The 27,282-nt window shown below is 39.4% G+C and overlaps 2 protein-coding genes across 4 annotated transcripts in view; both read right to left on the reverse strand.

Moving 5' to 3' along the window:
- The window catches only part of LOC117789969 (dynein heavy chain 5, axonemal), a 38,456-nt gene that overhangs the window by 3,045 nt on the left and 8,129 nt on the right, over positions 1 to 27,282 (reverse strand). The window contains exons 13-35 of one of the 2 annotated variants that reach the window (XM_034629190.1): positions 26,958 to 27,254; positions 26,450 to 26,894; positions 24,528 to 24,727; positions 22,520 to 23,686; positions 22,446 to 22,464; positions 22,211 to 22,290; positions 21,707 to 21,864; positions 21,197 to 21,647; positions 20,961 to 21,133; positions 17,782 to 17,937; positions 17,507 to 17,717; positions 13,850 to 14,236; positions 12,711 to 13,296; positions 12,417 to 12,650; positions 12,203 to 12,274; positions 8,073 to 10,759; positions 7,745 to 7,993; positions 5,943 to 7,680; positions 4,719 to 4,871; positions 4,370 to 4,662; positions 3,819 to 4,311; positions 2,110 to 2,299; positions 1,892 to 2,048 (exon numbers count right to left, since the gene is read on the reverse strand). In XM_034629190.1, the coding sequence (XP_034485081.1) occupies positions 1,892 to 2,048; positions 2,110 to 2,299; positions 3,819 to 4,311; positions 4,370 to 4,662; positions 4,719 to 4,871; positions 5,943 to 7,680; positions 7,745 to 7,993; positions 8,073 to 10,759; positions 12,203 to 12,274; positions 12,417 to 12,650; positions 12,711 to 13,296; positions 13,850 to 14,236; positions 17,507 to 17,717; positions 17,782 to 17,937; positions 20,961 to 21,133; positions 21,197 to 21,647; positions 21,707 to 21,864; positions 22,211 to 22,290; positions 22,446 to 22,464; positions 22,520 to 23,686; positions 24,528 to 24,727; positions 26,450 to 26,894; positions 26,958 to 27,254 (10,596 nt within the window). The remainder of the gene's footprint in view (positions 1 to 1,891; positions 2,049 to 2,109; positions 2,300 to 3,818; positions 4,312 to 4,369; positions 4,663 to 4,718; positions 4,872 to 5,942; positions 7,681 to 7,744; positions 7,994 to 8,072; positions 10,760 to 12,202; positions 12,275 to 12,416; positions 12,651 to 12,710; positions 13,297 to 13,849; positions 14,237 to 17,506; positions 17,718 to 17,781; positions 17,938 to 20,960; positions 21,134 to 21,196; positions 21,648 to 21,706; positions 21,865 to 22,210; positions 22,291 to 22,445; positions 22,465 to 22,519; positions 23,687 to 24,527; positions 24,728 to 26,449; positions 26,895 to 26,957; positions 27,255 to 27,282) is intronic. The other variant, XM_034629191.1, reaches the window with a different exon arrangement.
- Positions 9 to 832, reverse strand: LOC117789972. Of its 2 annotated transcripts, none has more exons than XM_034629194.1 (2): positions 691 to 832; positions 9 to 629 (listed from the first exon to the last, which is right to left on the reverse strand). In XM_034629194.1, the coding sequence occupies exon 2, from the start codon at positions 610 to 612 to the stop codon at positions 94 to 96; it is 519 nt and encodes a 172-aa protein (XP_034485085.1). In that variant the 5' UTR covers positions 613 to 629; positions 691 to 832; the 3' UTR covers positions 9 to 93. The 2 variants fall into 2 exon arrangements, with proteins under 2 accessions (XP_034485085.1, XP_034485086.1); XM_034629195.1 differs by having other exon boundaries at positions 9 to 647.

Raw genomic sequence — 27,282 nt, forward strand, 5'->3', positions numbered from 1 at the left:
AAACGTTATTATCATAATGGAATCTGTAATTCACAATTTCTTTATTGAAATAGTACAATAGAATATCGGTATATAGAGTTTAAAACGAGTATTTTAATTTTCATAGCCCTTGGTTATTTTAATATTCATAGTGCGACAATAATTTTCCATTTCGCTTAAGGCAAACAGTTGTGAGTCCTTCATCGAATTCTTGCGCATAGCATCGAAATCTTGTAATGGATGATGTAGCTCACTGGTTTTCAGGCCCTTTGTTATGGTAAATTCTCCCTCATGGAACAGTTTCCGTTTCATCTCAAATGACATTCCCGCTGTTTTCGCATTGATCCTCGGCTGGTTAATGTACTGCTCACCTGATGAGGTACTCGACAATGACGTGTCTGAAACAACTGAATGAGCCACAGCGCCTTGAAGGCGATCCACAAGCATTTGTGGACTAATTGGATCCGCTTTCTTTGGAAATGGCGTTGACGTATTTGTTGTCTTTAGGAATCCATAATCACGTTTACCCAAAGGAATACGCGATGTTTGTTCTACATTCGTTTTATTAAATGCAAACCTCTTGACATTGTGCATAGAAGACTTCCTCATGTCATCTCTTGTAGGCCTGCTCATTTTCGTTTTTCTAACTGCTGCAATTTTGAAATAGGCTTTAAAATAATTTACAGGATGTTCTACAGGCTCTTTACATACCAATTGATATAAGTAAGTATATGTATTGCTCTCTTTGTTACATTCAGATATGGATAATGTAAAATATGTATTGTTTTCCCTTGTGAATTCTTAATACACAGCACTGAGTGTAGACTAAACTCTTTTTATATTTCATATACATAAAAAGGTGTTTAGAAAATCAAAGCTTACTTCTTTACCTAGCGTTTACTTATTGTAAATAGCTAAAGAGCGTAATTTTTCTTAACTAATGGAATATTTCCAAAAACAACAAATTATTATATTTTAATAGTATTTCCTAAATTTTGTTTAAATTTTTCTTAATTACATAATATTATAAAATTTTCTTTGTTTTTAAAATATTTAATTTCTATTTAATGGTCAACGAATTATTATTTATTTTAAGAGTGTTATTTAAACCTTGTCAATTTTAAGCCGATTTTCTTTAATTATATTAAATTATTGGCTTTGCTTATGAAATACTTTCCAGAGTATTTTAATTTTTTTTTTGTAAACCAACCAATTAATATTTTCTGACATTCTTGCATAAAACTTCCGCCAATTATAACACAATTTTCTTTGATCAAACCTGAGGAAATTAGGCGCAATGTAAGTCTAACCCTAACTGCCTCATAAGGAATGGAAAACTTTATTCAATCGCCGTTACTTAGTTCGTGGTGTTAATTAAACGAAGATGCGATGAGGCGTTAAACGTTTACACGCATAAATTTATAATGACTCTCCCCAAGGGGAAAATGTTGCCTGAAAAATCAATCAAATTTTTATAAGCGGCAATTGAATGTGGGCAGCTTCAGCAAATTTTTCACCTGACCCGTCCAAACATCCGTCACGTTGCGGCTTCGGAAGCTGTTGGTCTGGTGTTCTTTTTATTTATTTTCTTTCCTTTTTTTTGTTCGTTCTGTTGTTTGAGTCGGTCTGGGCCTAAATTTAGGCCAAATTTGTTTGCGCGCCGATAAAAATCTCGTGAGACAATAAAAACAAGCAGAGTCTGAGACAAGGAAATGCCACATTGAGATTAGTCAGGGCCACGTTTCACTTGGCCACGAAATGTACATCAAATGAAACGTTGCCCAGCACCTGAGAGACCATAAAATCTGCACACCAAATAAATGAAGGAATGAAAGAACGAACGAGCGAACGAATGATTCTTAAAGCTAAAATAATAGTGCATAAAATTGGTTATATTTTGTGAGACACGCACCTTCATCCAGGTCTCTGGGATGCGGGCATCATACATGGCATCCAGTGACTCCTTAAGAGCCGGGCTCATCACAATAGTGCCATCGATGGCCAGCTTCAGATCACAGAGGCACGTGTGGACACGTTTGATGACGCGCTGCATCCGATCGATTTCTTGCCTGTGAACGAACATTGAGTCGAATTACGGGTGTCCAGCCCAGGAGTAAGAAGTGTACGCACCTGAGAAAGATGTTCATGGGTAGTAGAATGCCCATGCGTGTCAGATTCTCACGCACCTCGTATGCATTGTACTGTATCGGCAGCTTTCGAAGCATATCATCCGCCAGTTGATAGACGATGCTCTCCCTTGTCTCACCACCGCCTCCGCCTCCCTCTTTGGGCTGCACACTTAGTATGGTGTCCAGTATGCCTGTTAGCAATACAATAACAATTCATATCAAGCACTAGCTGAAGTCGCCAACCTGTCGCCCCATTGCACAGTGGGATAAATGGCCAATTCCAATTTCAAAATGTATATAGGCTATAAAGTTGTCTTGTATTTGTATCAGAAATTTAATCGCCTTTGCGAACTACCTATTTTGTAAAAGTTTATTCAAACAAAATTTATATTAAGTTTTATGTTTTGAAACAGAGTCAAAGAGATGTAATACCCATAATAAAATGTATGTATGCTGTGTAATGCCCAACGTTAACTGCTATTTTTTTATGAAACTTGATTTCAATATGTCAAAAAACTTTTAAATGTTTAATTCAATTTTTATAATCTTGCTATATGTATTTTCAATTTATACAATATATATTTTCAACTTTTATTTTAGTCAAACTTCCTAATTTTTTTCTGTTTTTAAAATTACTTTTGGTCAATTCATCTATGCTGATGTTAAATAAATATTATAAGTATGTATGTTAATGAATAAATACGATGAATTTATAGAATTTGATCTAGACAGACTCGGAAAATTTTTGTTAATGTTGAATATGTGAATTACAAAATAAAAATATTTAAAAAATTTGAAAAATGTATACAAGATAAATAAAAATAAAGAAGAAAATCGTTTTAGCTTGCTTCTTCATTAGCTTAATATTCCAGAAAAATTATCATCTTTAAAAAATGTGAATATTTTTTGTTTTTAATTTTGTTTCCAAAAATTATTAAAATGGCCAACTGTGCGTCGCCCTTTTGCTCTGTAATGCAAATGCGATAATTGCCTAGTGTGGTTTGATGATTGGTTTTTGCTTTAGGCGCTCCCAAAAATACATGAATTTAGCCACAAATGCCGCAACTACAAATTTATACAATTTATTTATTGGCTTCGCATATGCATTAAAAACACATGCAATTGCAAATTGAGTGTACCAAAAAATTTCATTCTTATAATAATAAATAAATGAAATATAAATAAATAGGTAAATAGGGCCCAATCCATTAGAATTAATTAAAATATTTAAATTATTTAGGAATCAAATATAAATTCATCCGCTTAATTTTTGCTGTCTTAAATACGCTGGGCATTGAATAACTTTCAATTTACCCCACAATTAAAAACAGCGGGTGCATTGAATAATTTTCAAGTCTATTAATTAATATAATATCCCAATTGATTTCTAACATTTATCAATGCACTCATGCAAATCTTAAATTAATTTAGATTTCGCTTATTCCATATGTATGAGGATGCCTACATCTGTTTTTAAAAGAAGCTATAAACTATTAATACCATTTGAAATAAAATAACTACTCCAAATTTCGATTCTATTCTATACCTAGTCGAATAGGTAAACAAATTGTCTATAGAATAACCTTCAAATCGGTCATTGACCCGACCACAAAGCAATTGCCAATGGCAATAATCAAAAGGAAAAACTGAAACGAAACTGGGCAGTTAAACGGGGAGGAACACCCGTGGATGTCCTCCACTTTCACTTACCTTTGGCCGAGTTAATCTGGTACGTGATGTCGGCATTGGAATGCAAGCCAAACACTTCAGGAGTGTCGTATGCGGGCAAACTATTGATGTAATCGATAAAGCCCTGGAGACTCTTGGTATTGGGTACTTTGTAGCCCTTGTAGAACTCAAAGGCTGTGGATAGCAACTGCTCGCAGAACCACACAGAGGTGAATGTGGTCAGCAGTCGCTTGTCAAAGTCATCGGTGACACGTCCGCCGTATTGCACCTCACCAATCATGTAGACAAGTGTCTGCCAGGAGACGCCCTTCTTGGGATCCATTTCATCCAAATGATTCTGTATGAACTGCACACTTGCTGCGAAGTCTGCCTGATTGAATTCATAGGGTATATTCCAGCCGAGCGGGCCGAACTTACGACGCTCCTGCACGATTGTGTGCAGAAACGCAACCGTATACAATAGACATGGCCACTGTGTGGCGGAAGTGTAGTCCAGAAAGTCCTGCGTGAAGGACTAAACCAAAAATAGTCATCAGATTAAACTTTTCAATTAATTAACAACTTCAACTTACCTGATAGCTGCGCTTGAGACTCGCACGTATACCCTGTGGAGGTTCGTTCGTGAATTTGATTGCCATTTGAAGCAGCCCAATGGGAAACTCCGAGTGCGGCTCCGTTGTGACCCACATGCGGAAGGTATCATCAATGTGCTCCGTTTCCACCAACATGTCTATAACCTCCGAGCAGAAAGGCAGCGATAGATGAACATTCTGTAGCAACACCCAACCACCAATTGACATTGACTCCATGATCATTTTGCGAGCATGATACTCCTGCCCTTGACCCATGGAAACCGACTTTAGTACTGCAAAGAATAACTTACGTATTGCAACAGTTTATTGATAGGCTGAGTTCACTTACTGATGCCCTTTTGTTTGGCCAAAGCACCAATTTGTGTGGTGGGATCCGAGCCAATGGATAGCAGGCAAACGAAAGGCGTGCGGGGCTCGGACTCTGCCCAAGTGACCTCCAGATCCAGGATTTGCATTTCACTATACTCAGGACCCAGTGATTCTGCGATTTAAATAACAAAGCCAATAATGAGAACTCAACTTTGTTCACAGTTTGTAACATGAAGAAGTAGACAGACCTCATAAAGTAGCAAAGGAAAAATATATCTCAAATATAGTAAGAGCTAAATGTGCTAAGCTTGGTTGTATGATGTGAAGGCTCAACAAGTTTATTTGAAATTTTGAAGACCCTTCCCAGCAAATTAAAAAAAAAAGCCAGTCGGAATGACTATAGTCGAGATCCCGACCATTACTTATTTCAATATACACAAAAGTACTTTATAGAAATTACTGTCTAATAAAAACTACTGCATATTTTTGGGTGCTTGTATTGCCTTAATTTTTAATAGCTTTGGTTAGCTATTATTGCCGTTCTACTTGTCCGATCTTGCTGCGATTAAGTGGGATAATAGATAATATGAATAGATAACGTAAAACACCATAAAAACCGAATTGTCGGAGATGCAGCTTTCTCCCTGTTACATACATTTGCACGAACACAATATACCCCTATTTTTTAAGTAACGAGTATAAAAATCCAAATATGTACAAGGAGATTTATAATGTATGATAAACAACGCCCAAATATACCCTGAAAATTTCATCACGATCGGTTAGTCCGATTGGCTAGGCCTCTGAGAAGTAAAATATTGCAAAGCGGATAACTGGATACTTCCGATAATTGTATACTGCCTAAAATCTAACTTCTCAATTGTTGTTTTTTCTTATTAACTATTCAATAACTAGATGGGTTTGTTATTTTTTTTTTTAAGATTGACGCTTACTCATTTAAAAAAAAACAAAAACAATTATGCAAGGAAGAATAAGAGTTTCCGACGATCGGAAATGCTGTGCTAGACGAAGTTAGTGTTAGGATATGTGAAGCCTATACCTTAGTCGAACACTCTTAAAAAAAACCAACAAAGAAAAGCTATTCACTAACTTTAATATCGAATTTTAGGGACAAAAGAGCGCCTATTCCAAATTGGATCAAAGATGTCTCCTTCTATCTGTTACATACATTGTCAAAAAGTTATTGTACTCTTGTACGCTTTGGGTATTAGTTGATACGCACCTTCAATATACTTTTTTGCCTGGGAAATGGTGCGATCTGGACACCAGGATCTTATAAGCAACAGCTTGCGGAAGCTGTCGAGTAGAGCATTGTAGCCACAGGGAATCTCCTCGTTCTCGGGCTTCTCACACTCGTACCAACTGCGCCAGTCGCGTTCATTGAGCTCAATGATCTGCAGAACTGTGGAGAAGGTCTCCAACTTGCTGATCTCCACCAGATTAAGCCAGGTAATATCGAGAATCCAACGGAAAGGCTTGGGAGTCACAGCATTCAAATCCAAGGAGGCGCCACCTTTGATGAAGGTCAAGAACTCCTCGTGACTGATGTTACCATTGTGGTAATCAATCTTGATGGCCAACATCAGGGTGAAGAGCTGCTTGTGCCTCTCGTAGAGACTGCGATTGGTGAACTTGTAGACCTCGTAGGTAAGATAGCGTAAAATGATATTGATGCGCTCCTCGGTGATGCTGGACTTGGTCGACTTGGTAATGGAGTTGTTGAAGATGACAAGGAATTGCTTGAGGGAATTCTGATACATGGCATTCACATTGCTCATTTCCACAATCAGGAAGTACAGTATGGAGCCCCGCTTGGCCACCGCACGGAATTCCTCGCGTGCTTTCATTATCTTGCGTTCGGTTACCTCGGAGATTTTAAGCTTCTGGTTGACCTCCTCGGCGGTGGTTTTCGTGACACGCAGCACCTCGATAAGCGCCTCGTCGTCCACCAATGAGCCCTGGGATGAGCTCAAGCGTAGGAGGAGATTCGCTTCCAGCTCCTTCATGTTGCGCTGGTTCTGCATCACAGTCTCGAAGAGAGCAACTCTCTCGGCCTCCAGGTCAGACTTCTCCATGAGTATGACACGCCCCAAGAGCTGATCCTCCAGGCCACGCATGGTCACCGTAAAGTCAATGATTGAGGTTTTCGCACTGACCTCTGGACTGAAAGCCGGATTGGGCAACTTTGTGGTGATGTAGAGCATGAATCCCGGCATGACATCGCATTCCTTATCGCCAACCAAGACCTTTTCAATGCTGCCCGACTTTATAAAATTCTTCTCCAGGACATTATCTATAACTGGATCCAGATCAATGCCCACATCCTCGATGAGCAGCGGCCTGCCCAGGGACAGTGAATCCTCCAAATGGGTGCGAAAGTATTTGTGATTCAACGATGTGATCTGCAGTTCATTGCGATCCTCCTTGCACTTGATCCAGATCTTACCCTGAGTCTGCGGATCAACGAGCAATGGATAACTGCTTGACTTTGTGGCTATCAAAGCATTCTGCACGGATAAGTCATCATTGGGCAGACCCTGCAGGGTCCACTCCGACACCGTGGAGGAGTCGACAAGCATATTGATGATATTCAGGCCAGTTGTAAAGGGAATAGACTTCTGCTTTAGGATGCCCATCCAAGTTCTGATGAGATTGGCCCGAAACTCCTGGTTGTAGGGGCCACAATAGGAGAGAAATCCTGTGGCCAGGAGAACATCGCCCACCAGCTTGCCCAGTTGTATTTTGAACTCTTTGCTCTGGTTTGTCCAACGATGCTTCTCATCCGAAAGTCCATTGATGAGCGCCGTGGCGGCCGTCATCTTGCGCAGACAGACATTGGCCGCATCCATGAGACGTTGCTTTTCGCCAACCGCCTTGTCGTACTGATCCTTGACAGCTTGCAGTGCGTCCTCACGCTCTCGCAGCTGCTCCTCGGCCCCAGCCAAGTCGTCCATGGCAAGCTGGCAGGGATTAAGGACGAGGGGGAGTCAATCAGTCGCTCCCCCAACACCAGAATCTACTTACCTTGAGACGCGCCTCCTGCATCGTAAGATTCGCCTTGAGCGGCAGCACCTCCTTGTTGACGCTGTGAAAGAAGGACATGGCCTTGGTCCAGGAGAGCAGACCGGCAACATCTCCGCACACACGACGTGCCATGTCCATGTTGTAGTCCTCCATGCGGAAATAGGGCTGCAATAGATCAATCATCTCATCGTTGATGGTGTCCTTGGGATAGTTTTGTAGCTGCAGCAGGAACGTGGCGCTGGCCATCATCTAGGGATTAAAGAGATTTCAGAGAGAGAGAGAGAGAGAGAGAGAGAGAGAGAGTTGGAGAGTCGAGTGGAGGACGCACCTTGAGGGACTCCTGCCAGGAGGGCTTGGGACACGGGGTGCCCGAGTCGGGAATGCAGGGATGCAGTTTCCGCTTAAACAAGATCAAGACGCAGTCCATGATCCGCATGATGAGATGCGGTGGCCTGCCCAACTTACGCACTGTGGCAATGTGAGCAGGCTTAATGGTGTTGAGTGCATTCTCTGCCTCCTCGAGAGCTGGCTTCGCCGCCTCAAGTTTCTCCTCGGCGAGAGCTTTCTCGTGGGCAATGCAGGCGACAAGAGCTTCGGCCTTGTCCTTGACGATGAGCACCTGATTCTTGACAATCTCCGCTTGCATTGCACGCTCGGTAACCTCAACTAGCACAGATTCGGCGTTTTTGGAGGCTTCGACAAGCTCTTCCTCCATGACGACTAGATCTTTCTTAAGGATCTCAACCGAGGCGGAAGCCTCTTTGAGTTTCTCCAAACCCGTATCCATCTTCTCCACACCATCGCGCAGCTCTTGCTGCTTCAGCTGGTAAATGTTCTTATAGCCGGCAATGAAGTTCAGATAAGACTTGGGTGTCACGTGAGTGGCGCGACGGAATCGCTGGAAATATTCCTGCGATGTTTCGGCGACAATGTCCTGAATGGAGCCGAGCGCATTAACCAGCTCTTCCTTAACGGCCGGTGTACACTCAATCTCGAAGTGGCTGAGAAAGTGTCTGGCAACCGAGACCAATGCGTCCTTGGGCCACGGATGCAGCCAGTCGATGGTGCAGCCGGAGACCAAGGCGGGAAAGCGTTGCACCCGCGACCGGAATGTCTCACCCACTGGCGAGAAGCAGAATGCCACATGCAAATTGGTGCAGGTGCGTGCCAAAAAGAATTCCATCACACTCTCCGGGGTCGCTGTTTTGCGTTGATTCTCACGTTTCATGACCGGCGTCAATTCCTGCACGATTTCGGCCTGCTCATCGCGCGAGAATAGATTTGATATGACGCCGCTCGAGAGTATATTATTGAGATACTCAAGGAAACCTTCCTCTTTGATATCCATGTCAGTGAAAAGAAAGGTTGTGCCCTTGCCCTGCACGCCGCAGGTGCGATAGAGCAGCTTTAGGTCCTCTAAAAAGTTGGCCACATTGTACGAACGCGTCAACGCAATTTGGAATGTTTTATAGCCAGCAATGAATGATGCCAATTTCGTTAGCGACTGCTTTCCAGAACCGCCGACCCCGACCAGCATGACGTTGCCTCTCGGATGCCGAATGATGCGGGAGATCTTCACCAAATGCAGCATTGCATCTGGGAAGAAAACCAAATCCATTCCCGATCCTCGCACCATCTCATTAAATTGGGCGAGAAACATGACGAGACGCTCGCGTAGCGCTTCATACGAGTTATGAGAGTTCACCGGTTCGTAGACCTTGGGCAATTCCATATCAGTGTCCTCGCCCTCCTCGCCCGTCGGCTCGGGGGCATCCCTCATGAAGTCGACAAACACCGGATTCGGTATTATCATTTGGGAATGGGACTCGCCCAGCTCCTCGCGCACTAGCGCGGCCAACTCTGAGCCGAACCATTCCTTGTCCTGGAATGTGGTAAAACGATCGGCAAAGACGCGCGTGCACTCATGCTTCCACAACGACATGAGCACGCTCTCCGAGGTGATCACTGTGGATAAGGTGCCAACCATGCCCTGCCAGATACGCGACAAGTCGCGCAAACTGAATACGTAGTGGAATTTCGCCGGCGTAGGCAAAAGTTTTTCACGTGTACGCTGCCAAATGTGACGGGTAACCAGGATCAATTTCTTGACCAGATTGCGAACTTCGGGCACAAAGCCACGCTTCGTATTGTAATGACCCTCACCGATAACGCGGAAGATCTTATCAATGGAGTCGTTGTCGGGTATGTTGCAATTGAAAACACAAAACTGACGCTTCAACCGAGATGGTATATCGTTGCGTCCGCCTCCTGGGAGGCCCATGGCCGCCACATATTGTACATCCACAATGGTGGTAAAATCGCCTGGCTTCTCCAGACTGTAGAAGCCCTTCATGTCCATGGACTGGCGCACAATCTCGTTGGTTACTTGATCGCCCCACTCATTGATTTCGGGCAAATTGATGTCATCAATAAAGACGATCAGCTTGCGACCACCGGGTGGCCCGAAGGTGACACCAACTCGCTTCTCCACATAGCTCTCGATTGTGCGCTGAAACTGATACGGACTGGTTGCCGATGAGAAATTAAATGATCTTCCCATATACGTCTCAATGTTCATTTTCTTCATGAAGTTCTTCATAATGACGGTTTTGCCCGTGCCCTGTTCGCCAATGACCATCACGGCGCGCTCCTGATTGGCGATTGTTCCAATCAGATAGTCGATACGCACATTATCCACAATGGGCACCAGAATGCTTAAATAGTCCGGTGTGGAAAGCTCCGGATACATGTAGGGTGTGACGAGCGTCTTCCACGACTGCCACACGCCCGTTGGAGAAACGAAAAAGTCAAATATTGTATTCTCATGGGCACTACCCTTTGGATAGTCCAATTGCGGAAACGTTTCCTTAACATACAGATTCATCTTAACCCGATCGCTAGTAGAGAGATACCCGCCCAGACCCCAGGCCAGCGCAAATACATACAAGCGGTGCAAGTGCTCGGTGGTGCAGGTATCCTCCTTCTCCTCCGGTGCACTCTCTTCAGCCAGATCTTCTGTCAAAACGATGAGACAATTAAATTATTAATCATATCTTTGTTCAAGCCTAGCTCAACACAGACAGATACATGTAAATACGATATGGTAGCAAAAGGATTTACTAGGAGTGTTAGTAGTTGGACAGAGACACAGGATCTACATGGGAGCTACAACATTAAGACAAACACAGTGTGGAAAGCAAACTGCATTTGATGCAAATCATTTAATAAACTAATCAAAACACATGTCAAGTGTCATTGACTTTAAGATACTCAGAAAGTGTGTTTTTCAGACTATCTATCTATTTGTAACATTCGAATAAAAGACAATCAATTAAACTATACAAAAAATATTTTAAATTAATATTGGTAACTCCTTACAGAACTTACTTTCCAAATTTTATAGCTCTTATATGTAGTCTCTAAGGTTGACGAGTTGACGAGCGGACAGACTAATTCAAGAATATGAAAAACGTTTCAATTTTTTCCAAATTATTTTGTTAACTGCAATTATTTTACAAAGTAGACATAAATAAAGATTTAATAAACTATTTTTCAGGTATTAAACCAAATCACAAATTGAATAAGTCTATTAAATTTGAATTAACTTCGATTCAAATTGAACATTGCTTTTGAAGATTAGTTTTAAAAATATTGTTGTACTTAACAAACTCAAGTTTGGATTTTAAGCATCGCCAATAAAAATTTTGGATATTAACTCACTCGATTCACATCGAAATAAAGTTGTTAGAAAATGCATATGAAATACTCAATGTATTTTTAAATCACTAGTCCATACTCGTTACCCTTCTGAATACTAAGTATAATCGTTTCAATTAGTTTGTTAGTTAAGCTTAAAATCAAATGCAGTTTTCTTTGCCGTATAGAAACCAACATGGAATAGCCTATTTCCACGACAGCACATTTGGCACATTCAACGCCATTTTCATCATTCGGCCCTAATGTTGACTTCATTTCAGTACAAAATCCGAATGATTTTGGCTCATTCATAATGAATGTTAAGATTTTTTGCGATAAGCTCGTGAAAAAAAGCAATTATCACTTAAACCAGCTGTTTTCTTCAATAAAATTTCATTAAATTTGCGCCAATTATAATATCAAAATAAATATTGAATATATTATTGTCAACTTTTTACAATTTTTGCACAAAAACCAAACAGATGATGCTTTGATGCTTTGCGTGAATGGCAAATGTCTTTACAGTTTCACATTTGGTCGTGGAAAGCCAAAAATGTGACACATTCAAATGTGAGCAAATGTGGCAAATGTGAGTGGTCGTGGAAATAGCCTATTAGAGAGTGTGCAAATTAGTAGGAGTCTATTTAGGGGTCTCCAGTTTTAGCTGCCAAACACACACAAGCAGAAGTTAGCTCTACAAGAACATTATTACGGATAGTCACAATATTATGATAGTTATGTTATGGACGAATTATACTTTACCGACAATCTGACTGCCAATCGATTGCCGTCGCACTTCTTCGATCTGTTTTTGATGCTCAAAACGTTTTGCTGCTGAAATGTTTTAATTTAATTTTGTTGTTTCTTTTTCTTTCTTGCATTGTTCTGACTTGGAAGCGAACCGTCAGCAATTGTGAATTGTTGCATAGGGAACATCTGACAGAGGAAGACATCTGAATAAGGTAGGATAACTTACCATCTTGACTTTCCTTGCTGGACAAGCTGACAGCCTGCTCTTCATCCTTTTTACAGGGTATCAATCCCTCGAGTATGAAAAGCATCTGTTGTACTATGTTGCATTGGAGTACCGGCATCTGCAGCTTTACATTCTGCACTCCCCAATTGTAGACCTCGACAAAGGTCTGGTCGAACAGATGGGAGAACGTTGTCTTCTCACCTGGCGCGCGATTCTTCAACCAAGCCTGAACAACTAGTAGAAAGCAATGAATTGTGAATTAAGGCAATGAATTGGTCCATCTAAAAGTCTTACTCGGTCGCGAGTCTAAGCCGGAGGAACTCATGTAAACCATGCCATTACGGGAAACCGTTGCCGGCGATGCATTGTCAATATTGTGTGGTTCGAATATGATTTTAACTGTGGGCGCCATTGTCAGACGATCGCCATTGGCCAGAGTTAAGGTTTTATTATCATCGAGCACGGAATTCAAGTTCTCAATCCAAATGCTGTCCACGGGTCCGTCAAGGACCAACCAGACATGCTCTCCGGCCTTTAACTTGAGCGTCTTGCGCCACAGCGCTGAGAAGATGCCATCGGTCCAATCATTGGTGGCCACATCGAGTCGTCCAAACATCTGAGCAGCTGTTATGGCCTTGGGATTCATTCGCATCTCACGATGACTATCGCCCATCTGTGTCATGGCCTTCATCAGCGTGTGTATACAGGTACTTTTTCCCGCTCCACTCGGGCCCAAAGTCATAATGCCGTGCCGCACATTCTGCGTCTCATAGAGCTGTATAAGTTTTAGAACCCAGGGAGGATGGTAGACCAGACTAGCCTCTTCCGTTTGTTGAAGTATCGCCGCCTCTAGTTCAGGGTAGATGGTCTTTTCGAGAGTCTGCAAAATACACGTAAATCGAAAAAATACAGAAATTAGAATCAAACAAATTTAAGTGCATTTCATCAAAACTTTTTATATAAAAAACATTTTTCTTTGCAACAAAAAGTTTAATTTATTCACCTTTACATATGAACTAATAAGCGGTAGGGGTTATAGTCGAGTCTTCGAGAGGATAGAATATCAATTGCATAATTTTAGGAGCGTACATTTTTAAACAACTTAAAAAGGTCATTACAGCTGTTCTATTTTTTCGATATTGTTGCGATTAATTACATTTATTGATAAAAAAAAAAAGTATATTACGTAAATTACCCGAAGAATATTATTATCTTGTAAACTATGCAACGGGCGAGACAAAAATTAAAAACAAACTTAATCTGGGTATATAAGCGAAATTCGGTTGCTCTCGTTTTTACATTGTCTGATAGTATATCGACTATATAGACTCGGCTGTTGATACTGATCAGAAAAAGGGAGAAATTATTACAGAAGTTTCTAGTTTCTTAAAATGTACTGTACTTTAATTTCATTAGAAAGCGTTAAGACTTACCTGATTGGGAAACAAGTCCGACACGAGCGATATGAAAAGTGGCTCATCGTCGTCAATGAGCTTGGAGAGATTCATGTCGCGCAGGACCCGCATCACAATCGTACTCTCGCTATCCTTAGAGTTCCGGCGCTTGGCAGCTCCCAAAGTGCGTAGCACGGACAATATATTTCTCAGACCAAAATCATAATGAACCTGTTTGGTCAACTGCTCCTCGCACAGCTTGTACAGGGTATAGAATTTGCGAGCGAGTGTAATGTTCTCCAAGAATCCACAACTGGCCAATTTAACCCTGATAATAATCTGTCTATCTGGCACCATCATGGCCACAGTACGAAATTGGATTTTTAAGTTCTCCGGCAACTCCTTACGGCCAGCATAACCGGGATTCTGTATGACAAGTGGGTAAACATTTAAATTCTCTTTACCCAAGTCTCTGTAACTATAATCATACTCGGTGTTTGTGAAGAGAGAAAATAAATAATACGTGCTAGCAAATATTGTGTAAAGCATGCGGAAAACCTTTGATAAAGTACGATAAACTAAACACAACTTAGTTCCATGCACTCCCCCACCCCTGCCAGCACCTGGCAGATGAACATTTTGATGCATCTGCGAGATACACGTATCTGCATGTCTCGCAGCCATCAATAAGTTTATCAAATACAAATTGATTTATCATATTCGCATTGGCACTCGAACTCGCTCTCCTTATGTGCTCGACAGTCACTCGGTTTGAAGTGAGAAATTGTTATAGGGACAGGATAGGATAGGAGAGTGTTTTGCTACCTGCCAAGCATTCCATAATTTGATAGAAAATATTTATAAAGCTACTGGAACTAAGTGAAAGTTTGTAACAAGACCTGTTTAAATTGTTGGCAGGTAACTTAAAACAATGTACTCTATAAATATGTTACGAATGTTATTTCAATTATTATTTTATTAAATGTCAAATGAAATTCTTGGAAATTTCCAAATAAAATATTCGTCGAATTCGGCAGTTGAAATTTTACGCAACATAAAATTAAACGATTTATGCAGACCTCGAGTCAGCTAAAGTCAAATCTCATCAAGGCCTTATGTATACGCGGTATTTCTATTAATACTTTAAAACCACTTTAAGAATTAAGTATACGTATATTGAAAGTATCTACGTGTTATCTTACAAATATTTATTTAATTTTGTATCTAGTATTTGTTACAAATTCTATGAATTTAATAAAAATTGTTAGCATTTTCAACACATATTTGATGAAAGAACTGATAGTGGTATAATAACAAATAATAATTTATTGAATTGATATTGTTATGCTTTTTCAAATTTCTTTGTACATTCCTAAATGATATTCCAATGAATTCCTTTCAAGGCCTATCCAATTATTAAGATATCAATGTGGTTTGATTGGAGAATAAGTAAAAGGAAATTCTTGCGACATTCTAAGAAGAGTTACTTGCAACATTAACAAGTAACTGGTCACCTTGTTTAACGTCTTTGAACATTTATAAGTAATATTTCAATGATATACCTACAATTTAGTTGCGCAAATTAACATTGAATACTTTACATTTTATTGCAAGGGAGAATACAAATACTGAAAGGTATCCCTGCCTCAAGTAGAGTTCTCGAACATTTCTAAGTAATATAATTCAAAATTTTACCCTTTACACAATAACACGAATCAAAATTAAGTAGCCTCTGGATTTTATTACAGGAAATGCTTGCAATGTTTGTTAAGCTGAAGTACTTATATGTAATACCTATGTATCTCTGCCACGTGCACGATTACAAACATTTCTAAGTGATTTTTCATGGAAATACCCTCAATTTCCATTATATTAGTACCCAAAGTTATAGCAAATATACACAGAACATTATCCTGGCAGCCAATCGACTTTTTAGGTGGAAATTTCACCGTGTTAACCAAAAGTGAAAACTCATTTGTCAATTTCTGGAAGGACATTTGATACGAACTGTGTTTTGAGGAAACTAGCAAAAAAAAAAAGCTCAATCGATTTTGTTAGTCGCTAATCCAAATGTAAACATTGTCTATGTGTGTGGAGAAGGAGGTGCCAGTTGTAGGGAGGGAAGTTGGGCTTGGCCAGCGCTTGTGACAAGCGGTATTGTTTTGGTTCCCCTCCTGCCGCTGTTGCTGTCGCTTTTGCCTACTTTTTACATAAATAATCAACACAGCCGCAACAAAGGATTCAGCCAATAAACAGGAACGCACACAGCCACAATATGAAAATCCAGCTTGTTTATGGCAGTGTGTGTTTGTGTGTGTTTGTGGGTGTGTGTGCTTTGTCAGCTTGTGTGTAGGTGGATTGTCACATAATGTTTCATTAAAATTAAATGCAAGCGGGTCTAAAAATGTTACATAAATGAGCCCAATAATTCAATGTGCAAATTATAATTGCGCATACGACCCGAGTGCCAGCAAACAACAATGAATACCTGACTAAGTGGATAGACTGAGGTTTGCATTCGAGTCTGAATACGAGTCGGACTGCCATTAGCAGATGCATGCAACCTAAGCGCATAACCCCAACGATAGTTGGCTTCCTCGGTAATTAAAAAGCGGCACTCGAAAATTTTGTTGTGGCAACCAAATGAAAAGCTTTCATTTACTGATCTAAAAGCCTGAAATAATCACATTTTGACTATGCCGTCCCATTAACGTGAAAATCATAACAACAGTGCCTGCCACAAAGGCCTCATCAAAATGTAAACATATCGACTCGCGCTACCAATTTTATTGTGCTGTAGGCGTCCCATTTTGGCTTGTACAGCCATTGTCAACTTTATTATCGCTTCAGTTCAGCTAAATTTGACATGACTAATAACGTCACATTGCGAAAATTGTTGTGCTTTTTACTTTCACAAAGACAGGCAAGCTACAAGCTACACATTAATGGGCGCTGTGCGACAACGCGTTGCAACGCCGCAAATTGTCGCGCTTTTTTATAAAGTGTTTAAAAAATAAAAAAAATAAAACACATGTATGTATATTTAATAAATTTCAATTTGGCTTGAAAGCCTTTGCGCCTGTCACGTTTCTCTTTGGCCTTTTTTGGAAGCGCTTCTTGTTAAATTTCTGTGTTTTGCTGGATATTTAATGTGGCTTAACGGAATATTAAAAAAATTCGATGCAAAGTTGTGCTTTTTTTTTTAACTGTATTGTGGTAAGTTAAACAATTAAAATATAATAATGTTAAGTCTTTGAATAATAAATACTAATATAAACGATTAATAAATTATGTAAGAGTATTTATATAAAGAAATGCTAGTTACACTCAATTGCTGGAAATTTTAGTACCCTTATTAGTTGATATCAAATGTGAATTTAAAAGGTGTACAATTAATGTAACATATTTATAATACGCACTTAATAGAGCAACATTAATCAAATAGTTTTCCCATGCCTCTATGTAAAAGTCACACACTAATTTGATGCAATTTGATGAGCAGGTTAATGAAATAAGTGTGAAATATGCGGAAAATGCAATTGAGCTCACTTAAGAGTGTGTGATAAAGTGCACTAGTTGAATTAAGAAGCTCATTAACTTTCTAGCAACATAATATAGGGCAATATGGAGCAATTTAATGTGTGCTTTTTTAATAATGGCTAAATAGTTTCAATAGAGAAGCATTAGCATGCAGACCATGGTTATGAAAATGCCAAACTCGGGGTTCATTTCAATGGTGTCGCCATCGGTGAAAAGGAATGTCTTTTTCTTCTCCTTTTTGGCAGTGAGGACAACGGCAACCTGTTGGGCAGCCACGGACAGAACGGGCAACTCAATGCGATTGAACTCATCGAAACATCCCCAACTGCCGGACTGGGCCAGGCCTTTATAGATGCGTCCCAAGCCCCTGGAAATTTAATGAGTTTCTCAGCGATATGCGTCGCATTTTAAATGCTTGCGTGTGGACGTACCTGTAATCCATTTGATCGGAGCAATTAAAAACGACAACATACTTGGCCAACGTCTTTCCCATATCCTTCACAGTTTCCGTTTTCCCTGTGCCCGCTGGTCCGCAGGGTGCACCGCCCATACTCAATGTAAGCGCCTGTGCCAGAGTTATGTAGCAACTGAAAGGAACAAATAGTTAAGCACAAAGGACTTAGTGATTGCATTTAAAATGCAAAAGTCCAAACGTTAACTACGCCTATTTTACGCGAATATTTATGTTTTAATATATGTTCAAGTTTATTTACATAAAATGAAAATGATTTCCTTTGAGGCTGTGAACTAAGATGAACTTTACATGAAGAAAAATTGCGTAAACGCCACTTTATTCGCGCCCATTTAGCTAGAGCAGGTGCGACCCCAGGCAAATGCTAAGCTATTCCCTTTGGCATCCACGCCAGGATATCAAAGCAGGCGCGAAATAAACAATGGCGTGCAGGCAAAAATTGAGCACAAGGACTACGCGAAAAACACAGATGAGACACTGGAGGCTGTAAAAAAAACCAAAAAACCAGGCAAAATTAATCCGACTAGGGATTCCACTTACAGGCAAAATAACTCAAAAGTGTTTGAGCAGTAGCAACTAAGAATAACACTTCTGTACAAGAGTTCAAAGCAAGTAAAGATCAAAATAGTGATTTATTATTTAAAATTACTATTTAACGTTCTAGTAATTATTTGTTGTCTGTGCAAAACTTTAGAAATATTATTTATCAAGAATAATTTATTTTTATCAAGTGTTGAGATTAACAATTAGTAAATAATTTAAAGTTCTGGACTTGTATTTGAATTTGTATTTATTCATTTAACGTCAACTAAAATCAGTCGACAAGAAGTTAAATTGTGCATTAAATAAAACAAAATAAAAAAAAAAATTATAGCTAACGATTCCAAAAATATGAGCAATTAAATTATAAACGATTTTAATAATGACTGAAAATATTAAAAAAGTTAGATTAAGTTAAGTTAATGGAAGGCCAAATAGAAATAAATTTAGGTGCCTATTTTGCCTATTTTTTCAAAATATGCTCACCAAAATCATAATGTAAAAAAGTAAAACTCAAAAAAAATTTGCTTGAGCTGCAAAAAACCTAATTAAAAGTAACATTTCGGTCGGTTTTTTCTAAACTATCAGTGTTGCAAGTTCCTCCGCTAAAACGGTTTCCCCGCTGCCAGAGTATATAAACTGCCTCTGGATATTTGGCGGAATATTCCGTCACTTGCCAGGGCTCGACAACGTGTTGCTGTCCAAAAACTTTATTTATATTCCGCTAAGTGAAATTTATCTTTGGGAACATGTCATCGTCATCGTCGACGTCGACGTCTTCTGTTTCAGCTTCCTCTTCTTCTTCATCATTGTCGACGTCATCGTCCTGCTGCTGCCTGCGTAGGCTGCGAGTTGTGGACTAGCGCAATAAAAAGGATTCCATTGCTGCCTTTACGAGTTGTCTGTTGCCATTTCGTAGTGACTTTGAACTTGTTTAAGTGTTGGCCAGCAATTGTGGACCATGTTCGAGTTTTGTTTGCCCAGCAAACGAAATGTGGCCAAGACACACTCCCAAAATGCTTGGCAGCATTGCGAAAGTTGTGCACGTGCCACGAGGAATGTAAATACAATAAATTAATTGATCTCAAGTTGTTGGAGCTTTTCTTTCTACGGAGCAGACAATCAAGTCGCACGTTATGACAGTTGCTATGAGGAAGAATTTTAATTGCTCTGCTGGCCAAATTAATAGGAAAGATACTATGTTTAACTAGCTTATGAAGTACGCCAGGCTAAGAATTATATAGAATAAACATAAAAGCTTATAGTTTATATTTGAGTACAACTTTGCCTCTCCCATTGCTTAATTTTTAAGCCTTGTACTTAAAAAACACCAAGAGGTCTATTAAGTCTGTCAAAATTGAAAGAGCTAGTGACAAAAAATCTAGTCGCGGTCCCGATTATAGGGTACCCGTTACTTACTTCAATATATATAAAAGTACCAAGGCTGCAAACCGGTTCTGAACCTAACCTCGAAGAACCGGTTCGGTTCGGGTTTTTAAGCAGCCTGAACCGGATCATGAACCGAACCCATAAAATTATTTACTTTTCGAGCCCGAACCTAAGCCGAACCGCTTTCTAAAATAAAAGGTTCGGTTCCAAAAACATACTAATTACATGAATTTGATGGTTTTCTTATATTACTCAATTGTTTGAGACTTCGGATTAAAATAAGTCATGTTTAAATCTTCAAACAAATTTAAATTATCATCAAAATTTGATTTCTTTAAAAAAAAAAAAATTTAATTAGTTCGCAATGTAGAGAAAAATGTATAACAATAAAAATATTTTTTTTGTATAAAATTGAACCAAGGCTCGAACTCAAACCTTGGGTTGAGGGGATATATAAACCAACTCGCGTACCGAACCGATGTCTTGAAAATAATTTTAAAGAAATTACTTGTATTACTTCGAAAACATTAAATCGCCATAACTACCGTTCTACTGGTCCGATCTTTATGCAATTCAGTGGGTAAATAGATAACACTAATAGGAATCGTTAACTACCACATTAAAAGTATTATCTTAAAAGCTGTAGGTAAATTTGAAACAAACTTGATCTGTGTGCCAAATTTGGTTACACTATTTTTTATGGTCTCTGAGATCTAGGTGCTAACACAGACGGACGGACGGACAGACAGACGGACAGACTCACACGGCTATATCGACTCGGCTGTTGATGCTGATCAAGAATATAGATACTTTGTAGGGTCGGAGATGTCTCCTTCTCCCTGTTACATACTTTCCAACGAACACAATATACCCTTTTACTTATTTTTTAAGTAACAAGTATAAAAATGAAATGTGTTTCAGTTCATCCTAGGCACATCAAATCTGCACTTGCAGAATAAGTACAGGGTGTCTCTCAGTTTATTTCAATTGGTTGAAGCCTTTTCTACTAGACAAGTTGTAAAAGCTAAAACCAACTTATCCCAGCTGTCGACTTAATAGAATTTAACTTAAACTTTTTAATTAAATTTAAAGACAGCCACATGACAAAGTTAAATGTGCTTCTCGCCCTGCGACTAATTGTATTAAATTGTCGCAACAAATATATGTATGAATATTTTGACATATGAAGCAAGCTTAACTGTGACATACCGATCCGTTAAGGGTGTAATAACCAAACGATCTGTGCATCCGAGATATTCGTTCTGATAGGTGAAGGTAACATCGGTGACAGATATCCAAGTCTTGTCCAAGTCCTCTTTAAAGTAGAATCTACACTGTTTTAGCCACTCAAAGTCATTTGATGACTTGATGTTCATGCGACACTGAAAGTCAAGATTTATAGGAGGATAATGCTTATTGATATGGGAGCATAGTTGGAAAATTACCAGTATATCAAATATATCCCGTTGATGCACATGAATGGTAATAAGAGTTTCAAAGTTGGTACGCTCTCGTTTCGATAGATTTCGCGTGGTTTGATCGATGAGAGTGTTGAGCATCTCAAGAAATTTGTTGTTCGTCTCGGACATGACTTTCCTCTCATGTCTGGCCTGCATCAGAGCCATTTCTGCATCTCGTGTCCAAATCATTTGTATACCCAATAAACCGATTTGAGCCGGCACCTTCTCGAGGAAGCTTAGCAGCGTGAAATTCGGATCATTTATTGTCACATATGCGGTGCGAATTATCGAATGCAGTGACTGCTGTGCTGTGACCAGCAATTGAGTTAGCCATGTCTCGACCGAACCTTCGGCTCGAATGGCACGATCCAGTTGAATCATCTCACCCTCGCTGCTTATTATCGCCATCATTTTGTTGTATTCAACATCGTGGAATCTAAAATAAATGTTTAAAAATAACTAATAAGCTTAAAGGAATACCGTTACTTTACTCACTTGACGCATTTGGTGTTATCGAATATATTTAGCAAATGATTTTGTATGGTATGCGAATCGGATCCTTGGCCAAGAATCTCGAGCAGCGCTGGATCCGATACGAAGAAGAATCGCGGAAACATTATGCGTTTGCGTTCTAGATAACCACTTAAAGATTTCTAAGGAGTTAAAAAATCAAAATATATTTATAAATACAAATGTTCTTTGAATATATTAAAAGGAATTTATATCTGGTATTACAGTATTTAAGTAAGTTATATAGAAAAAGTTCAGATTTTTAGTAAATTCAAGTTTTCTGTAAGTTCAAAATAAGCATACGGTCTGATTTGATGTTAAAGAAAAATAGGGGGTTAATTTGCTAAATACTCTTGGAGTGAAAAGAATTTTGTTTATAATTCAAATAGCCAAAGCATCATTAAATTATTAAATTTTATCTTAGAAAATTACATTTTATGCGCTTTTAAGTAAATTGAAAAACTTAAATAAAATCCTTAATTTTCATACCTGACAAATTTCTAGCTGCTCCTGAAGGTGAGGCAGCAGCTGCTTAAGCAGATCATCGCCCACACAACAAGCCACAACACCTGTTTATTATTATTAAATGCATTTTATAATGTCAGGCACATTTATAGCCATACAATTAAGTTGGCAGATAAAAGAAAAGGATTATTCCATAGTTGCGTAAGATTATATAAAGACCAGTTTGAATAAAAAAAGAATGCAATGTAGCTTAACTTACCTGGAGTCTCATGGGCACGCTGAATGAGAGATTTTAAAGAATTGTGACTTAAGGAATACAAATATATAGACTACCTGCATGATCTTCTGCCAGGACTTGTCGATTTTGGAGAAACGTTTGGCCTCCTTGGGCAGCTGTTTGGCAATGTCGCCGCCGACGAATACAGCCTCGAGATAGACCCACATATTTTGAACGAGCAGCCAGCGTTCCAGTATCTCATTGGAGTTGGACAGATCGTAGACCCATTGCTGGATTTGTTTGCGAAAGGGCGCATTATAGCGATTTGATAGCAGTGATCCCAGGACCATTAAACTATCCTCCAGCTGGCCAATTGTCTCGGCTGTGGTATCGCCACGGAGCAACAGCTCGCCGCGATTGTTGAAGCTCATGAACTGGAGCTCATGGACAGACCATTCATTGGTCACCTGCTTCAGCTTCGCCTCGATATCCTTTTCCTTCATGGCACTGATGCAAATGTCCTCGATGTCCTCTTTGTGCTTGAGCAGCGGCGCCTCGAGTATGTTCTTAAGCGAGAAACCCTCCGAGTCGAACTCGAAGATGTAGCGAGTAACGTCCATGATCCGCTGCCAATGGCGTGGCTTCATGGCTTTATTCGCCATCAACTCCAGTAATGGGCACATGTCGTTAAAGTCATCGATGGTCTTCTTCAGAGCGTGAAATGCGGGCCATTCTTTGAGACCCTTTGGGAGCTTGCGACAACGATTTTGGAACTCCATCAACTCGTTGTTAATCTCCTCAATATCCACCTCATTCCACGGTATATCGTAGTAGCTGCTAACCCTATCAATTACATCATTATACAGCTTATATAGCTTCTGCAGCAGATTAAGCTCCTTGCGTATTTGGCCCAGCTCTGGATAATCAGTTTGTGGCAGACCGAAGAGTTCCTCGCCGCTTTGGTACGTCTGCAGACGGCGCCACATGCCCTCAAAACGATTCTGGAACAATATCAGACGATCGGAAGCCTCGCGCGGCGTTAGACCCGCCTGCATGGGTCCCGCTGTGCGATATTCCGTCACATATGCAATCTTATCCTGCTTAAAGTTGTCTAGATTGCTGCGCAAGTCACCCTGGAACGCCGGCTGCATGTCCAGCAGCTTCACCTGTGCCTGCAATGCTCCCGACAACAAATTCTGAAATGTCGCTCGCAAATTGTCCACCAAATCAAACTGTTCCCGCTCCACCTGCACCTCATAACGGGTGAGTACATTAAACGCTTCCTGCAAGTGCAAAAAAAAATGATCAGTTTATCAGTGTCATATACTAGAAAAGTGAAGTTTCTGGGTTTTATTAAGAGATTGCTTAATTTACTAAACCTAACACCACAAAATAACTATTTATTTAATTATCTTGCCTAAAATATTCTTGAATATGGAACAAATCTTTTAGGATCAATAATTTGGTATGAGAATAGACTTTGCTTATTTGACATACACCTACTTATATTGATTGAGTTTAAAAATCTTGTTAGTACGAGAACTCCACAGAATAAACATCCATCTTTGTCATTTGCTACAATTAAATTAAGCTTTCTAATCTATTAAATATGAGTAACTTTATGAAACACTCTATAATGAGCTTTTTAAATTATTGTAACCCTATTTCTTTTTCTAACTTTTCCGTTGTTTATTGCTGTAATTAACTTTTCAGCTATAAGTCACAAGTTTCCAGCTATATATATTTAAATAATAATTTTTAAGCTTTTGTTAGGTCAAAGTCTTAAAAACAAAAAAAATGATTTCAAATAAAATATAAATTTTTTTAAATTAATGTGCCCAATAATTAATAAACTTATTAACAAGTCTATAGAGGTTTTTCAGACAGTAAAACATTCAGAATTGCTATAGTTTAAGTCCCTGCCATTGTTACCCTTTATGTAAACCTAATTATCTTGCCATCAAATGTAAAACCAGTCAGCAAAACAAATTTATTATTCAAATTAGAAATAATGTACAATTTTAAATATATAAGCAAATTATTTAATACATGTACAATTTTATATTTAAAAAATGGGCTTCGTAAAGTTATAAAAAGTCCGGGGCTAAATTCATAAGTACTCACCTCTATGGGATCAATGCGCAGCTCCATGTCCACCTCCTGCTCACGTATCTTGCCCAGCGTTTCCATTATCATACGTACATCGTCCAGGTCACGAATGGGTCGGTCGAGTTTACGATCCATTTCGTTGATCACAGCATAGACATAGTCCATTTCCTTCTTATACTTCTTCTTCATGGCTTGGCCAATTTTATGGTTGCATGCTGTAAATAGAAACAGCCAAAACTGTGTTCAATCTTCAAGATACAACCAAGGACATCGATGCCCATTAATCAATGCCTGGCATGCCGACAATGGCATTTGGACCCTGTCGGGGCAGGGGCTAATTGATTTTCGTATTCGGTTTTCGCATTCACAACTCAGACATGAGAGATGATATCCTGGGTCGGTATCTATGTCTGTTCCACAGTTCCTTGCCACAACGATGGGCATTTATTTGTGGTGCTTCCATTGTGTGGCTAATTCGGTTAAATAAATTTGATTACCTAATTGGAAACCAATAAATTTGAATAGCTCCCTGCATACCAGTGTCTATTTGTCTGTGTGTGTGTGTGTGAGTTTGTGTGTGTTCGTGTGGGTGTCAAATTTGTGGCTGATAAGCTGATAAATGTTACAGGTGTTGGCAGTGAAAATGAGAAATAGAATTTATTTAATTTGGGAGGTTAGAAATTAGCCTCACATTTAGATGTCAATAAAGCTTTTTATGGATGGATAGAAGGAATTCATAGTTAAAGAAGTATCTTATATGAGATTAGAAAGAACTATACACAGTTTTTTTTTAGCACACCTGTCACCTAACACATTATACAATCGAAACTATTAAAGTGCTCTTGTATCTTACTCCTGAAATGCATGAAGTTTCAGATGATGTTTAAATAATAGCCTAAAAAAGAATACAAGTGGGAAAGGCTATAGTCAAGATCCCGACCATAGGATACCCATTACTTATTTCAATCTATATAAAAGTATTTTAAAGAAATTATTACCTAATAAAAACTACTGCATACTTTTTGGTGATTGTATTGAAGTAATAACTTTATTAGTAACTTTGGTTAGCTATTACTACCGTTCTACTTGTCAAATCTTACTGCGGTTGAGTGAGATTATAAATTATATTAATAGATAACGTTAACATCTTAAAAACTGTGGTTTTTCGCGATTTGCGGGGGCGGAAGGGCGCGTGGCTTAAATTTTAAACAAACTTGATCTTAAAATCTGAGTGTCTTGAAATCTGTGTGCCAAATTTGGTTGCTCTACCTCTTATAGTACCTAAGATTCTTTTGTTCATACAGACAGACAGACGGACATGGCTATATCGACTCGGCTGTTGATGCTAATCAAGAATATATATTCTTTATAGGGTCGGAGATGCCTCCTTCTTCCTGTTACATACATTCCAACGAGAACAATATACCCTCTTACTTGTTTTTTAATGCATAAAATAATAATGGCACTAAAATTTATATTATCTGTTGAAATTCATTGGAGCAAACAACTATATAATATAGCTGAAATTTTAAATTTAATTGCTAGCCATTTTAATTTTTAAATTATAGTTTTAAGCTTAACATTTAAAATAAATTATAACTAATTTTGACAAATATATGCATCTAATGTCATGGGAACGATTAGCCAGGGAAGTGAATCTAAATATGATAAAATATCATGCTGAAAATCGAAATTATATTAATTTAATAAGAATCGGTCGAGAATTGATTATTTCTATCAGGGGTGCCACAGAAAACGATACCAACCTAAAATCTCCCAAATATTAATAACGATTTGGGAGATTTTCTGTTGTTTGGTTTTTTGTGGCACACCTGTATGAAACACTTTCTCGCTTTTTACTCTATTTTGAGTAAAAAATCTCAAAGAATTATATACTCTACCTTTATTACTAAACCTAAGTTGTTTAAAATACTTACACTTGATCTCAATGGCCAGACCATACTTGAGCCTTTCATTATACACAGCCACACATTGGCCAAAGACCTCCATGTCCGGTTCGATGAGCAGATTGGCATCCAACTCGGCCAAGCAGCGAAGTGTCGATTCAAATTGCTGTAGACCAAATTCCATGAGTTGACGCGTAGTGCGATCGTTTTTCCAGAGGAAATGATAGGGCTTCCATCGTTTGATATAGGTTTGGATTTCAGGTTTGACATTTTTGGTGCAGCTGGAGAGTTGATTGAGTGCCTTGGCCACTTCCTTGTTGTCCATAATGGCCGAGTAGAAGCTCTTGAGCATGTGCGGCATCTGGGGACGCTCCTCGGAGGCCAGACAATAGATCTTGCGGCGTCGATTCTTTGCACCGCCTGAGGCATCCGTGTGGTTGCGTCCGACGCGCGGCTGCACCGTCATCGAAACTTGCTGCGGTTGGTAAGACAAGATTTTGGAGAACATTGCGAAGCTATTGATTGGTGTGGTACGAACCGGCGGATCCTTGCCGCTAGTCCATTGCGCCACACCCTTCGCAATGCCCGTGATATTCTTGCCAGCCGTCACCAATATATCCTGCAGCTCGTCCAGACTCGGCTTGATGACCACATTGGGTATCTGCAGCTGCGCGTGCAGAGCAAAGATCGGCTTCTTGGTCGCCATCTCGTGCTCATCGGCGATGAACCGACGCCGCATCGTGTCCAACGCCGCACGAATCACCTTGATCAGCACATCGATGACCTTGCGGCTGTAGTAACGTCGCATTTCCACGACGGCATTGCAAACCATGTCCTAATTGAGAGAGCACATTAGGTGAAGA

This window comes from Drosophila innubila (genome assembly GCF_004354385.1).
Source record: "Drosophila innubila isolate TH190305 chromosome 3R unlocalized genomic scaffold, UK_Dinn_1.0 2_E_3R, whole genome shotgun sequence".
Lineage (NCBI taxonomy): Eukaryota > Metazoa > Arthropoda > Insecta > Diptera > Drosophilidae > Drosophila > Drosophila innubila.

What these genes read in the sequence shown, in the direction of transcription:
- LOC117789972 (XM_034629194.1), bottom strand. Translation starts at nt 612, where the DNA reads ATGAGCAGGCCTACAAGAGATGACATGAGGAAGTCTTCTATGCACAAT.